We start from the raw sequence: 16390 nt of genomic DNA on the forward strand, positions 1-16390 counted from the left end.
CGGGCTCGCTGCGCACGCATCAAGTGTAGGCGCTGTGGGGCGGACTGCATTGGCAACAAAAACAAACATGCAATTGCATTCATACCCACACACACTCTCACACACACACTCACACACACATGCACTTAATGCATTTTTAACAAAATTGCATTCGACGTTGTCAACATACACACACACGCACATACATTTCGAGCACACACAAAAAATGCCTGCCTGGAACGGGGGACAGTTGACGGCATTGTGCGCCCGTCGGAGCCAACGGCACCGGCTTCCTGCTGCCCCCTACCCAGTCTCGCTCCTACGCCCCCACCTCCCCCTTTTCTAGCCCCAGCCCCTTAACCATTAACCCCACATTCCATTCCTCTAGTGAAATGCCAGCCAGCCCCTCAGCTACGCCCCTGGCATATTTAGCGGCCACCAAACACGCAACCGAATCGAAAGACACACAAAAAAAGTTAAAAACTGCATTTAAATGCCAAAAATCGAAATAAAAATCAGAAGTTTAATAGAAGTTATTATTAATTTGAGGATAGCAACAGTTTGAGAATAATCTACGAAATATTTAAGTCATTTGGTAGCCATTTCCTTAGCGGAAAACTATAAAACCAAACTAGGTTACTGCAAAATCAAAAAAATAATGTTATGTTTCACTAAAGAAAGTTTAGTTTTTAATTAAAAGTTTGCTATTATGTTTAGCGATTTCAATTTCTTTCTCATTATAAAACAACAATACAAATTTGTCTCTTTAAAATCAGAATATAAAATCCCTTACCTATTCCATTATTCATCACAAATTTATGCAAATTGTAATTAATAAGGACAGCCCTTTATCACATTCTCCGCCTTAATTTCTCCTGACAATGGGCTTGACCTCTGCCTTGGCAACATACCTCAATTAACGTGTTTGCACAATTACCTGGCCAAATATAATTGTTGTTAAAGCAGAAACATTTTATTTTTTTATACAAAAAAAAAACAAGAAATGTCTCTCTTTCCGAATAAACCGAAAATTATAACCAACATTTGTAGGGGGTGTGCGAGTATGTTTTGGGTGTGTGTTGCATGTATGTTAACTTATGTACGTATAATCAAAAGCAAACAAAAGGTGTGGGATGAACCGACAAAAATGCAATATGCGCATAACAACAACAACAACAGCAGCAGCAACAGCAAAGGAAATGCATTTCAGTTGCGTCAAAAAATGCGAAAAAAAGGATAACTGCACACACGCACACTCACACACATACACACACACATAGGCGAACATAAAAAAAATCAACCCTTTTGCTGGCGCTGCCACAAATTAAAACAAAATGTCAGAAAAATTGCAACGCCAACGGAAAAAGTGGAAAAAAAAAGCTGCGAAAAAAAGGGTTTGAGGTTCTCCTCATTTTTTTCGGGTGCAAATGAATGCTCTTCACATGCGTGTGTGCAGCAAGGCAAAAACAACAAAGGCGGCAACAAATGCAGGCATGTTGTACAACAACAAATGCTGCAGCAGCAACGGCAGCGACGTCGACTGCAGCAGCGACGGCTGTTGCAATGGCAAATTGCAATTGAAGTGCAGCCAAAAGGTAAACGACACCAACGAAAAAATCCAAACGACATTGAAATGACATTTTTCATTTATTTTTCGCGCTTGCCATCCTTTTTGCAAGGGGGATTCCCATCCCGCCATCTGCCTACCACCCACCCACCACCCCCTGCCGTGTTTTTTTTGGTTCTGCGCAATTATGCAAATTTTTTTCGCCTTTCCTCTGGTCCTTTTTTTTGGGGAAATTATTTTGTATATGCAAAATGAGCAAAAATGCGAAAAACTGTCGCCATTAATGATGATGCCACCGCCCACAGCCCAATCCACTTACGGTCAGCCGGGGCCACGCCTCCACTTGCCCGCCCTTCGTTTTAACTGCCCCTCCTCCCTCCCGCTTCCCTTCTTCTTGCCACCGAAAAATAAAACCATCAGCTATCATACAGTTTAACATTCACTGCCACCTGCTGCAGCTTTCGCTTGGCTCTTCTTCTTCGTGTTCTTCCTCTAGCCTGCATTTTTCTTTTTCTTTTTTTTTTTTTTTTTTTGTATGTTGTCTGCACAATTTTCAGACATTTTCCAGACGCGCAAGGACTCCGAAACAAATAAGCATGGGGCACGGGGGTAGGAGGTGGCAAAAAAGCAGAAAAAAACGTAAAAAAGTTGCTATGACTTTGCCATCAACTTTTGCCAGGGCCGCCTCCTGTTGTGCCACAGCCCTCAGCGAAGGGCGCCAAAGAAGCTGTGCGTTGCGTTTTACCTCCCCCTTTTCCTGCCCTCCACCTGCCACGCCTCCTTCTCTGCCGGTGCAATGTCCCCAGCCGCCCACGGAAAAAAAGGAGGAAAAAAACAAGAAAGGGTCTCGAGCTCGTCTCGTTTCTGGTTGCGCATAAAGAAAAGAAATATTTCGTGCAGCTTTGGCACTCGTAAAAAATTAGAGGATTCGAAAGGAAGTTCAGTATATACAGTTTTGGAAACATCTAAAGATTTACAGAAAATCATCATATCATATCAAGAAGTAAAGACAATAGCCAGCAATGAAAAAGGATTCTCCTTTGACTTTTTTCAAACTATTATTTATACAAACTTTTGAAGAGTCTAAAAAAGAGTAAATAAAAATTCTTAAAAGATATAAATCCCTTAAACGATAGCAAAAGATAAAAATAAATCATTTCAACCGAAATATCCTTAATGTATACCCCTACTTTTCCTCAGTGTTCCCCCTTTGTTGTTGTCGGAAAACAAAAGTTACCTCTTCCTGATGAGTGAGTTGGTGGGGGAGTGGAAGGAAAGGCGCTTGGACTCACGCTCACGCTGGTATTAAGTGAAAAATGTTTATTCTTTCTTCCATTCTGGAGAATGTCTCTTTTCGTTTTTCTTATTTTTCGGGATTCGTCTAATGAACTTCAAAAACATATTTGGACCCAAACTCCAAGCAGCCCGCCCACACCGATCTCCAGCTCCTCGGCCAGACTCCCCCCAACTTGTCATCTTTTGTCTTGTCCCGAAAAAAATGGCCACCGAAATGGGAAGGAAAAAAAAAAAGAGAGGAAAAGCATCCTTGGCTTTGCCTTTGACACCAGTGTCGTCTTTTCCCCGTTGCCTGCTGCAGACATTTAAGAAGCACTCATTGTCAGTCCTCTCGAGTGCCCCTGTCTCTGTATTAGTCGCAGTGGTGTGAGTGTATGAATGTGGTGTATATGTGAGAGTGCCCAAAAAAAAGAAAAAGAAGTGCTTTCTACTAAGCCAAAAAGGGAAGTGGCTGTCAAGTTCTTTGATGGTGCTGCCAAAAAATATTACCCTCGAAAACCGAAAACCCACTGACGAAAATTGCCGGGAGATAAAAGTTGATTGACTTGCTGACTTTTTAGCTGGTGAGATTGCTTGCCTGGCTTTTTATTGTCTAAACATTTTGAGGAAAATCCAAACCGAAATGTCAGAAAAATAGTATCTTATCGCCACACCTGAGTGGCTATAAAAAAATATGACGTCTGTAAATCAATAACAAGCTAATCATCACTTTTTTAGCTGTTTTTCGGTTTAAGTACAAATGTTTGTTAACAGATAAGCCATTTTAGTTAATAATAGTAACAATTTTACCAAGGAAACATATATGCAAAAACCTTAAATTTCAAATTTTTATCAATATTTCCCCCCAATCTCTTACAGAGCTTGTGTCACACCCACGCCGTCGGGAAGAAGAGCGTACAGCGAGGAGGACCTCAACAGGGCGCTGCAGGATGTGGTGGCCAACAAGCTGGGACCCCGCAAGGCGGCCAGCCAGCACCATGTGCCGCGATCCATTCTGGTCAATCGGCTGTTTAAAATGCAACACGATCTTGATCAGGATCCAGATGGCGAGGAGCCCGAGGATTCCAACGATGATGGTGAAGCGGAGGTGGACAGTAATGCCTCGACTCCGGCACCATCATATCCAACAGATTTTGCGAGGGCGCAAATCCGTAAATTGAGCCACCTGTCCGAGCACAATGGCAGCGATCTGGGCGAGGATTTGGATAGAGGATCACCGAAAATGGGGCGACATGCGGGGGGTGGCAATGCCAGTGCTAATCAAGGTGGTATGCCCACCATTCCAATGAATGCCACTGTCCTGATGCACACACTGATGGTGGCAGCAGGGATTGGAGTTATGCCCAAATTAGACGAATCACAGACGGTGGGCGATCTGATCAAGGGTCTGCTGGTGGCCAACAGTGGTGGGATTATGAACGAGGGACTGCTAAGTCTGCTGTCCGCCAGTCAGGAGAACAGTAATGGCAATGCCTCGTTGCTGCTGCAACAACATCAGCAACAGCAGCAACAGCAACATCATCAGCAGCACCATAATATCGCCGCCTATCGACATCGCCTGCCCAAATCGGAGACTCCGGAAACGAACTCCTCGCTGGATGCCAACGATGCCAATGAGGATCCCATACTGAAGATTCCGTCCTTTAAGGTCAGCGGTCCGGCCAGCAACAGCAGCCTTTCGCCGGGCGGACTAGGTCCTAGTGGTCACCATCATCCGCTGAACAACAACAACAGCCTCAGCATCAGCAACAATAGCAACCACAGCAGCAACAGCCATCGAAACGGCAGCAATCGCAGTCCCCATTCCGCATCGCCCATGTTGGCAGCTGCCGTTGCCCAAGGTGGTTACTCCGGCAACAGTTTGCTAGCCTCGTCCTCGTCTAGCATCCAGAAGATGATGGCCAGCAATATCCAGCGACAGATCAATGAGCAGAGCGGCCAGGACAGCCTCAGGAACGGCAATGCCAGCGATTGCAGCAGCAACAATGGTGGCTCCTCCTCGTTGGGTTACAAGAAACCAAGCATTTCGGTGGCCAAGATCATTGGTGGCACAGATACCTCTCGTTTTGGTGCATCACCCAATCTCCTGTCGCAGCAACATCATCCGGGTCACCATTTGAGCCACCAGCAACAGCAGCAACAATTGAGTGCCCAGGAGGCAGCTGCTCTGGCGGCGGGCAAGGGAACAAGGCCAAAGAGGGGCAAATACCGCAACTATGACCGAGATAGTTTGGTGGAAGCGGTCAAGGCGGTACAAAGAGGTGAAATGTCGGTCCATCGAGCGGGCAGTTACTATGGCGTACCCCACTCCACGCTGGAGTACAAGGTCAAGGAGCGTCATCTGATGAGACCGCGCAAGCGAGAGCCCAAGCCGCAACCTGATCTTGTGGGTCTAACGGGACCAGCCAACAAATTGCAACTGGACAAGCTGAAGGCAGGACCACATGGTGGATCCAAGCTGAGCAACGCCCTTAAGAACCAAAACAATCAGGCTGCAGCGGCGGCGGCGGCAGCAGCAGCAGCAGCGGCCGCTGCCACGCCAAATGGCCTGAAACTGCCCATCTTCGAAGCCGGTCCCCAGCAGTTGTCCTTTCAACCGAACATGTTCTGGCCCCAGCCGAGTGCCACCAATGCCTACGGCTTGGACTTCAATCGGATTACGGAGGCGATGCGTGCGAATCCCCAGGCCAGCAATCATCACGGGCTTATGAAGAGCGCCCAGGAGATGGAGAACATGTATGATGGCATCATTAGGAAGACGCTGCAGTCGAACGACGGTAATGGCAGTTCCACGGGCAATGGCAGCAGTAGCAATGGCAATGGTCATGGCCTGCTCGATCAGTTGCTGGTGAAGAAGACTCCGCTGCCGTTCACCAATCATCGGAACAATGACTATGCCGCCACCTGTTCAAGTGCCAGTGGTGAGAGTGTCAAGCGATCGGGCAGTCCGATGGGTAGCTATGCGGACATTAAGCGAGAAAGATTGAGCGCGGATAGCGGAGGCAGCAGTGACGAGGAACACTCGGCCAGTCACATTAACAACAACAACAGTGATCTGGCGCACAACAAGAACAAGAGCGGAGGAGGTGGCAATGGTCAGGCCAATGGAAATGGGAGGAGCAGCCGGATGACGTCGCGGGATGATTCGGAAACGGATGCCAGCAGCCTGAAGAGCGGCGAAAGTGGCGGCCATCAAAACCACAAAATCATGGATCTCAATGGCAGCAGCAGCAGTCACATCAAGTGCGAAACGGAGGCGGGAACACAGGCAACTGGACACAGTCCCGGACATACCACATCCATATTGCATGAAAAGCTGGCCCAGATCAAGGCCGAGCAGTTGGATCAGGCGGAGCAGTTATAGGAGCAGCCGATGGCCACGAATCCAGCGTTCGCCTGGCCACCGCTGGCCGCCCACTACTACAGCTTCTAGAGATGGAGTGTAAACACCAAATTATGCCACGTTTTTTGATAGTACCATACAAAATACTATATATATAAAGATATATATATATATAGATATATATGCCAGCCAGCTGAACGAGGTGGTAAATGTGCGCTAGCTCTTAGTTAAATGTGTAATCAACTGCATAGGAGAAGAACATAAACAAATAATGAAAAGCAAAACAAAAAACATAACAACAGCAAGCAAACAAACACATACATTTGTGCCCCGGAGTGTACAATGTATATTTTTGTTTCGTTTTGACAATCGACAAATAGGCATTCTCTTGTACAAACTTTCTTAAAAGCAAACAAAAAACAAAAAAAACAAAACTCTAAAAACCTTAAGACCAAAAAACAAAAAAAATTAAGAAGAAATACTGAGCAAAACCAAGAACCATTTTCATTTTGCATTTTTTGTTTTTTAAGCCGCATATTTGTGTTAAAATATATATTTTTTTTAAATTGAACAGAAACAGCAGTCCAATGGGAAAATATATATATTGATATATAGCAGAAATATATAGCCAACAGGAAATCAGCAAAGCAGTTACAAGCCAACAACTCTTAAACGGCCTCTGTTTGGTTAGGTTTCTTGGCCCTTGAGCTGGGATATTTTGAACATTCCATAAGACATACTCTTATGTTCCATAGTGTACACAATTTTCTACAAAGATTTCCTTACCAATCTCTATAGAAGTTAGAGCTTCAGCTCGTACAGGGCCAGGACCCCAGGCAGTCGTCTTCGACATAGACAGAATGAGTATATAGCCAACAACAGCAACAACAAACAGCAACAACAATAACTACAGCAAAGACCATAACAACTACAACTACAACAACAACAAGCAACAACATCAATATCCGATCAATAACAACCAACAAACAACACACAAGCAATAATAATACAAGACTCTACAATACAAAAAGAAAAGAAAAACAGAAAACAGAAAACCGAAAACCAAATTCAAAGAAATAGCAAAATTCAAAAGTTAAAAACAAAAAACCAAAACAAAATTAACCACAAAAATTCAACATTTTTTATGATTTCAAAAGATGAAAATACAAAAACGGAAATCAATAAACAAAGCTGCCTTCACATTTACAAATTAAATAAATTAGTAAGAAAAGCGAGACAGAGCACACAAAATAATAATTCAAATTAAACGCAAACGCAGAATAATTATCAAAAAATACCAAAATAAGGTAAAAAACAGTCCCAAAATTTAACTTTTCTTTTGCAAAATCGAAAAACTTAAAAAAAACACACAAATTAAATATCCCAAAACATTCTCTAATCACAATTTATTTTCTTTTTTCTAACAAATTCCACACATATTGAACTAAATTAAGCAAAATTAAAATGTTTCGGTGTTAAAAAAAAAGTATACAAAAAAATAAACAAAAAAATTATATGTGTTTAGGCTTTAAAAAAAAAAACGGAAATTTATATCAAAAACTTAAAGATTTTTGGCTTAAAATTAAAAATAAAAAAGGAAAAAAATATTTGTGAGAACACACATTTCATGTACAGTCGTCGCCTAACCACCAAAAGCTAAAAAGAAAAAAGGAAAAGCATAAATATATAAAGACTTTATATTACTATATACTATATGATATATATATTTGTATATTTATGTATGTGTGTGTCTTCATCACTACGCGTATACCTCAAACCAAACACATGATCATTTTGAGCAACTAAATATATTTAAATGTACTTATATACACTCTACACACTCTTTTACACGGAGACCAAAACATATTTACACAGTTATCGTCCCCCCCTCTAATCTTTGGCCCCCCCGCTCCTTTCGACGTATCTCTTCTATATACTAATTTCGTTTGACTTTTGAAAATTCTATCTATGGGTAACAAAAAAAAAACAACTAACTAAATGTCTGCGTAAATGAAAAATAGAAGAAAAAAATATATAAATGTACCTAAAACATATTTTGTGTGCTAGCTAGTAAGTGTCAAAAGAGGAAAAACGATATACAATATATTTAAAAGAAGGGCAGAGATTGTCGGTAATATTTGAAAATATTTAGTAAATTATAATACAAGCTAAAATTAAAGATATGGCAAACGGAAATGGTAAACGAGAAAGCGTTTAATAATTATTAAATTGAAATCATTTAAGGGCATTTAAAATAATTATAATTTCCATGAATGGATAACAAACTATTTACTGGCTAATCTCCAAAATTAACATTCGATGTGCATAAATGTTGTGGTTTAGTATCCAAAAAACGGTAAACAAAATTAAAACTTAAAGCTTCGAAAAATGTAAAAAAATTCATTAAAATTATGCATTTGGTATAATAGAGGAAAATTCTGCAAACCAAAAGGAATTAAAAGGAAAATGTTTATTATATGAGAAGAAGAAAAGAATGAAATGAGAAAAGTAAGCGAAAGTAGGTAAAGAAAGGATGGAAATAAATCAAAAAAGTATTTATTGCTAATTTAATTATATTTGAAGTATACATACATATTTATTATATACATACATATATATTAGACACACTATCTGTGATTAATAATCCAAAATTTTGAAGAGCATTTTCTGAAATAATGTTGGCTAGGCATATGCAAAAAGACAAAACCAATGGATAACGAAGAGGAAAACACACACCCATTAATAAAAACAAATTGTAGACAGATCGGATAAAAACCAAAACTAAACCAAGCACAAGCTAAAGGCCAAATGCAATTTGTAATTTGCATTTTGGCCAAAAACAGAATTTCTTAAGCTACGGCATACACACATCACTAAAAAAAAAAAACCAGAAAACTAAAAACTGATTACTGATTACTGAAAATAGAGAACAAAACCGATAAAACTGTTCAGAAAACATATATAGTTGTATATATATTTTGGAATAATGTTTACCAGTTCAAGTCAAAATTTAAAAACTAAAAAGAAAACAGAAAAAAAACATAAAGCAAACGTCTTTTATAATGCGAAATTATACAAAAAGAAAATTATAAATCTGCAACATTTAAAAAAGAATTAAAAATTAAAAACAAAAAATATCGATGTAAAAAGAAAGAAAATCAAACTTAAAATAATAAAACAAGATAAAGTGCAATTATACGGTTTAAATAAGCAAATTTAAGAAACAAACGTTATAAAAAAAAAATAAAAGAAAAAATCATGTTAAAGCAAAGATGAAATATTTCGAAGCAAGTTTAGCTAAAATGAAAATTCCAAGGCAACTGATAATGACAAGAAACATTTACAAGAAAAACCAAGAAAAACATTCACACAAACAGACAGCAAAGTCCCCTTAAAAAGTACAGTGCGTTTCATGGCCAAAAGACAGGCTTGATTTGTTAGCTTTGACCTAAACCAAGGAGGAACTGAAACGCGCTGTATGGGCATTTGGTCCTATATAAGTTGATCAGAATCGAAATATAGGACCTTTGATAAAGAAAACCTTAACGAAGGATCTTAACTGCAGAAACCGAGTCGAAAGTCGAAATGTCAACCTAGTGCTAGGTCTAAACACAAAAACAAAAAACAAAAAACCAATCGAGTGTAATTGAGTAACAGCTTGAGAATGTTGAATTGTATAGAATTTTTGCATGTCCATCTGGGTTCGAAAAGGGGGGGAGCGTGTCCCCTACACCCCCTTAAATCTAAATACTAGATGGACAGGCGAAAACGCTCAGGTACGTGTTTTATTTTTTCGGAGAGAAACAAGATTGATTACCCATACATTACTTTTTCTTTGTTTTACTACAACATAAATAGTTAATATTTGTAAAAAATAAAAACAAAAACACAAAAACGTGAGAAGAAAACAAGCTAAAAAATTTGATATATTCATAATAAATAATTGTTTAAAACGGTTTTGAGAGAGCGAGAATGTAAGAGAGATTGAGAGAGTTTCTAGCGTGCTTAATGAAATTGCTCATATTTGTGTATAAAATCTAATTTGTTCAATGCGAATCAAAATTTGCTGAATATAAGTGCATATATATTTAATTAGATATTATTTTCGAGTTTAGTTTAGCGCATAAAATGATTACGATTATTATTATTATTAATTATTAATTATTAATTATGAATTATGATCTAAACGTAGGCAAATCAAAATTTCTTCACATAAAACAATCAACTTCTATTTTCAAATATTATATTAAACATAACTATTAATTATTATTATTATTATTATTATAATATCGAGTAATAATATATATATTTAGCGCGTTGTTAGCCTCGATTTATGGTTTGTACATATTAGACAACTTTTTTTATGGTATTCTCCCCACTTTTTTAATTATTACTAGGATTATTACAACCTATTTTTATTGACTTCTTAAATGGGCAACATCATTTGAACTATAGTGCAATTGTTTCAAACAAAACCAAGCAACCGACAACAAATATATTAAACATTAAAGATTAATATAATTTACAAGCTTTCTTTGCCGAATGCCAGGAAGGATGAATAATTAATACATATGTCTATCATATGGATCGAAAATCAAAAATCATTTTAAGTGCACATAAACTCTTTTAAATAGCAGTTAGACTATGCCTAGGTTTTCCATTATTATGCGCACGCTTAAATCCAAAAAGAAAAAACAAAACAAAACAAAATAAGAAAAAATAACAAATAAAAATATAAAGGAAATTCTTCACATTCTCATTATTTAGAACGAGACATCACAGGTCAGGAAAATAGAAAAAATAAAACTCAAAACTTTTCTCCTAAGTTCAACTTGAGCGACCGCCAAACAACTTAAGATCAGCAAAGATCACAAGAACAAGCGAAACAAAATGCTAAGAAACAATAGCCCAGCACAGACAACAACCAACAAACAACCACCAACAATAGCCCGAAAATAATTGAAACAAAAATTGAATAATAAAAAAAAATCAAATAAAAACTAATTAATTAATATACAAAAAGTGGATAATAAATCTATCCAAAAGCTCAGATAAAATCCAAAACAACAACAGCCTAAAGTCGATTGTACTTTTCTTTTTTCTATCCACAAATACAACCAACCAACAAACAACAGCAAACCACAATTTTATTAAACAATAGTACTACTCTTACTACAGAACTTAAATAGCCACAAGTAACTAGAAATAGCCACAGCAATTAACTTTAACAGAGAAGCCCGAAAAGAATACACACAGATACAACACACACACACGCAGAACCGTTTCTTCAAAACAGATTTGTATTCATAGCCGACATAACCGATACAATAGCCACTTAATTAGGATCGATCATAGCCAAACAATAGAATCAGAAATCGTAAAACCGGAAATTGGAAAAAAGAAGCAGCAACAAATCGAACTGCAAAGGCAAAAAAAACAAACAAACAATTATATCGATAATATAATATAAAAAAAAACGAAAACAAAAACCAATTTTTATTTCAATTATTAACTTTTAAACACTACAGCAGCTCCACACAATTACAGTTACAACAACAACAACAATAGCCCTAGAAAAATAATATTCATAATTAATCAATCAATCAATCCATTAAACAAAACAACAACAACTTCAATAGTTATAAGCAATTGGCAGTAAAACTAAATAAAAAAAAAAGCGAGAGAAAAACAAAAGCAACCACAGAAAACTTAAATCTTAGCCAGGCAAAAGTTTTGAGAATATTTTTCATTATTTTTACAACAAACAAACAAACTGATGTAAGTACAATACATAAAATTAGACTTTTGGTAAACTAAAATACAAAAACCATAGCAGAAAAACAATGTTTTTTTGCATTTAACTAATTACTGCAAAATTTAAAAAGAAAAACGACTCTTTTTTTTTTTTGAAAGTGGAAAACAAAAGCCAATAAACAAATAAAAAAAATTCGCATTATTATTAGCAATAGCCCATAAGTACAGCAAGTGTATTTAGCATTAAAGCTAAGACACACGAAAAAAACCGAGAGATTTTTAAAAAAACAGAAAACAAAAAAGTGAAGAAAAAACTTTAAAAAACTGCAGCAAAAGATGTGAAATTTACTTTGTTCTGCGTTAGAAAAGAAATCCAAAATAAATATGTTTAATTTTTCTAAGTAATTTATAAACATAAAATACAAGAATTTCGCTTAATTTGATTTACACAAAAGTAAATGTAACAAATATATTGTAAACCTTAAATTAATATATTTTACAACAGCAAAGGCAAAACAAAAATTCTGTTTAGTAAGGCGTGCATAATTGTTATTATATTACACACACAGACACACACACATTAGTTTAAGTTTATAATTTTCGTTATCTTTATTATTTACTTATTATGTTTTAAACGCAAAAAAAAAACAAACAAACAACCAGATATATACAATATATATTTACGAATTAAACGTTTATTAATAAAAATGAAAAATATTTTAGTTAAACAATTTGTGTTTTTTCGTTTGAATTGATTTATTAACAAACACCAAAGGAGGCTTTCCGTTCACACATTGCAGAAAATAAGTGAAAAAAAAAAAGAAATATGAATATTAAATTAAGCACAGTCTAACAATTGCAACAAGCTACTTAAATACCATTATATGCAATAGTTATAATTGACAGATGACAGAAAAATACGAATAAACTAAACAATAGCCCAAAGTAAATATTGGCCGTGATAGGAGCTTAAGAACCCTTCTAACATGGCCAATATTTGCTCCATTTTCACATGCAAGATGATGAGCAACAACAATTGGCAGTTACAACAAGATGCAATTACCAACAATAACAACAACAACAACAACAAACAGAATAACAACAAAAGGCAATTGAAACTTTATTTTCCTTAATTTAATTTCAATTTTTCAGTTCACTTCTTAAGTTCTTGACTCTCACCACTTTCGAGAATTGTTTTTGGCTCCAACCCACTTTGGAATATTCCGAACCAAAATCAAGAACAAAATCTAGAAAGGCACTAACTAACACAGACGAGCCAAAGGAATCGTACATCTAAACTCAACACAGCTTCAGGGACCAACTAAAGGAGAAATGATTTAAACAGAAATTAAATAACAAAAAAAAGAACACTGCTAAATTAAAAACTAAAGTTTGAGGCATATCTTGAGAGGCGAGAATAAATATCAAAATCCAAAAAATTGTGAAACTACTAAACTAAATTATGCAAACCCAAAAATCGTATGTGTGTGTACATAAAAGCAGGAGCAACCCTTTTGGTAAACTATATATATATATATATATATTATATATATTTAACGTGTCAAAAATAAATCTAAAGGAACAAACAAAAAATATCGAAATGCAGAAAATACTTCAGGCAAGGCAAGGCAAACTTTGGATAAATTCTGATTAAAATTGTATTTCTAAGATCAAAAAAATGTATACGATATGCAAGGAAAATTTAAACTAAACAAAAATCGATTAAGTGTAAAAACAAAAACAAACATATTTCGATGGCAATGAAAGAGACCCACTAATTTACATAGATCTAATTATTATTTCGCTTTGGCGGTAAACATTTTGTGTACATAAAAAAAGAATAATAAATCGACACACAAATCGAATATCAAATGACGGAAAAAGAAAACTAAGAAACAAAAAAAAAAAACACAACCAAACAAGAAAATAACGAAAAAATTCAAATTAGCAAAATTTTTGTCAACAAAAAAAAAAACGACCTAGTAAATGCTAAATTCAAATTTATAGTACATATTTGTGTATGTATGAGTGTATTGCATAAGTTCGATGTGAGTGTATAACAATTATTATTATTAACATTATGCCTATCACTTTAGTTTTTATAGTTATTTTGTTTGTAAACCAAACAATATCTAAATACCTAAATTCGAAGCCAATAATATTGAAAGAACAACAACAAGCAACAACAACGGAGAAGAAAAACATGTGCTGAACTGCTGAATTCCAATTGAATTGCAAAAACAAACAAACAAACAAGAAAAAGCTGACACTAAACAAAAGTAAAACATTTCGAAACCTAACACTCAAATGTATGGCAAAAACATTGTAAAAAAGTATAAAACAAAAAACAGACCAGTCAGTTGAGGATGACAAGGAGATATGGGCAAAAAGAATTGCTTAAGGAAAAGTTAAGATTTGTGTATATGTGAACAGAATGAAACAAGAATATAGCAGGTGTATACAATAACTGTCATAAAAAAACCAAACTAAACTTGCAGGAGGAGGGACAGAGGAAATACAAACCCCCAAACAAAACTATTAACTTGTAATGATGTGAACTTGGAGCATACTCTCAGTATTTTTATGAATACTGTCAATAAAACATTAATTAAAGATTATGAACTTGTTTTCTTTCAAATCGGATTATAAAGGGTCAAGGTACTATTATATAAAATGGTTTAAGACTTAATGGAGTTACTATTATTTTCAAATTTCCAGAAACCAAAAAAAAAATTCCCTTTTCTGTCAAATCAGAAATTTTATTCAAATCCTACAAAAATTTCGACTTGTTCAGATATAAGTAAATGTTTTTTATAAAAAAAGAGAAAAAAAAACCAAACCAAATTAAATTGATTTGCAAAGTTAAGCCCGCCAAATTCGGAAACCTTTAGAATGACCATCAAGAGACTAAAGTGTGATCTCAGCCCGGAGGTCACCACCTGCCTGAAGCTAAAAGACTGTGTCCGTCCGGACTGCTGTCCTATCCGGGATCCCATACCCTACGATGCCGAGTGTTTCGTGAAGGATATAGGCAAGGAGCTAAACCAATTGATGCGGCGCCATAAACGAATGTTTGTCAAGCGTCGCCGGCTAATGGAGATGGCCATTCCAGTTCGTCGCTATTGTCGCTATGTGCCCAAATGTGCCTGTCTCTTTCCCAAGTCCATCGAAATGGTTCGTCCTTGCGATGCTCAAAGTCACACCCGCACCGAGCAACTGGCTCTGCCAACGGTCCGCCGTCTCCTCCAACGGCGAAGAACAGCCATTCTAGCTGGAGATTCCATCGGCGAGTCCATCCTAAACAGGTGGCTCCGCTACAGCTATCTATCCCTCTACAGTCGCCTAGCGAATACCCAGCCACTGGTTAAGCCGTAAGTTTTAGATACAATCTAGTAATTTTTTTTTATATTACGATGTTAATATCAATATTTCCCTAATTTTCTGCTAATTTTAGAAAGAAGAAAAAGAAGAAGACGGAAAAGCAGTTGGCTCGCCACGAAAAGTATATCGAAAAATTGGCAGAACCGAAAAAAACACCAAAGCCTCCAAAACTCGTAAATGATAAATACAAAATATTTAATAATATAGGTAATATTAATAATACTATTTTGTTTAGGAACGAGGAGCTGGGGAATACGACCATGCGCGCCTAAAGCAACTGGCAAGTCCCAAGGCCTACTTGGAGGAGATCAAGCCCAAATGGGAGCTGACCTCCCAGCTGAAGGACTACAAGGCAAGCAAGCGAATCAAGCAAATATCCCAGCCAGTAGTGAGAGAGAATGTCCACATCAACGAGACGCCCGAGAAGGTTTCGCCCAATGCCCTACGCTACAAGCGTAAGTACATCAAATCATAAATATTCCAGAAATTCCTCAATTTTCCATTTCATTTATTCATTTATTCAAAATGATTACTTACTTTCCTCCCTTAGCGAGTGCCCGTATCAAGGAGATGTCCGAACCGCTGACTTCGCGGGATGCCAACCAGGGACTGACGGATGTCAAGGAGAATCCTTTTGGTATAGCCCCAAATGCCCTAAAATACAAGCCGAGCACGCGCATCAAGGAGCTGGCGGAGCCCAAGGAGTTCGAGAACACACACATCCGGGAGAATCCGTTTGCTATATCACCGGCGGCCCTGAAAGCCAAGGCCTCACCACGACTCATCGAGCTGGCCAAGCCGAAGGGCGGATAATATGCTATGGAAGAGGCCAGAGCCTCTCCAGAATCATTTCCATCACATTTGGTGTTCTAAGTTTGGTATTTTGGTTATATTTTATTTCGAGTTTTCTATAAAATTGGTATTTGGTTTTCTAAAAAAATCTGAATTTGGTTTAGGTATTAGGATTTGAAAACAAAGGGTTATATTATCAGAGATATATACTCCAAATTCCTAGCATTGGGAAAACTCTTTCTTTCATTCATTGGGAAATATTAGAAATTTTTTTCCTG

General features: G+C 37.0%; 2 protein-coding genes across 3 annotated transcripts in view; both read left to right on the forward strand.

Annotated features, from left to right (window-relative positions):
* The window catches only part of LOC108109453 (mushroom body large-type Kenyon cell-specific protein 1), a 64496-nt gene extending 57338 nt beyond the window's left edge, over positions 1–7158 (forward strand). Inside the window, exons 1-2 of one of the 2 annotated variants that reach the window (XM_017217953.2) lie at positions 2103–3405; positions 3701–7158. In XM_017217953.2, coding sequence (XP_017073442.2) covers positions 3858–6206 — 2349 coding nt within the window. In that variant the 5' untranslated portion in view covers positions 2103–3405; positions 3701–3857 and the 3' untranslated portion in view covers positions 6207–7158. Of the gene's footprint in view, positions 1–2102; positions 3406–3700 lie in introns of those variants that run through there. The other variant, XM_017217952.2, reaches the window with a different exon arrangement.
* Positions 7159–12600: 5442 nt separating this feature from the next.
* On the forward strand, positions 12601–16346 carry LOC108109456. The gene is made up of 4 exons (XM_017217955.2): positions 12601–15310; positions 15394–15493; positions 15556–15775; positions 15871–16346. Exons 1-4 carry the CDS (start codon positions 14832–14834, stop codon positions 16131–16133), a joined length of 1062 nt encoding a protein of 353 aa, XP_017073444.1. The 5' UTR covers positions 12601–14831; the 3' UTR covers positions 16134–16346.
* Positions 16347–16390: the final 44 nt, after the last annotated feature.

This window comes from Drosophila eugracilis, unplaced genomic scaffold, assembly GCF_018153835.1.
Source record: "Drosophila eugracilis isolate 14026-0451.02 unplaced genomic scaffold, ASM1815383v1 contig_47, whole genome shotgun sequence".
Taxonomy (NCBI): domain Eukaryota; kingdom Metazoa; phylum Arthropoda; class Insecta; order Diptera; family Drosophilidae; genus Drosophila; species Drosophila eugracilis.

Excerpts from the sequence above, each read along its gene's own strand:
- LOC108109456 (XM_017217955.2), top strand. The coding sequence starts at position 14,832 with ATGACCATCAAGAGACTAAAGTGTGATCTCAGCCCGGAGGTCACCACC. Across the intron at positions 15,311-15,393 it reads ACCCAGCCACTGGTTAAGCC|AAAGAAGAAAAAGAAGAAGA; the intron begins GTAAGTTTTAGA and ends TGCTAATTTTAG. Across the intron at positions 15,776-15,870 it reads CAATGCCCTACGCTACAAGC|CGAGTGCCCGTATCAAGGAG; the intron begins GTAAGTACATCA and ends TTCCTCCCTTAG.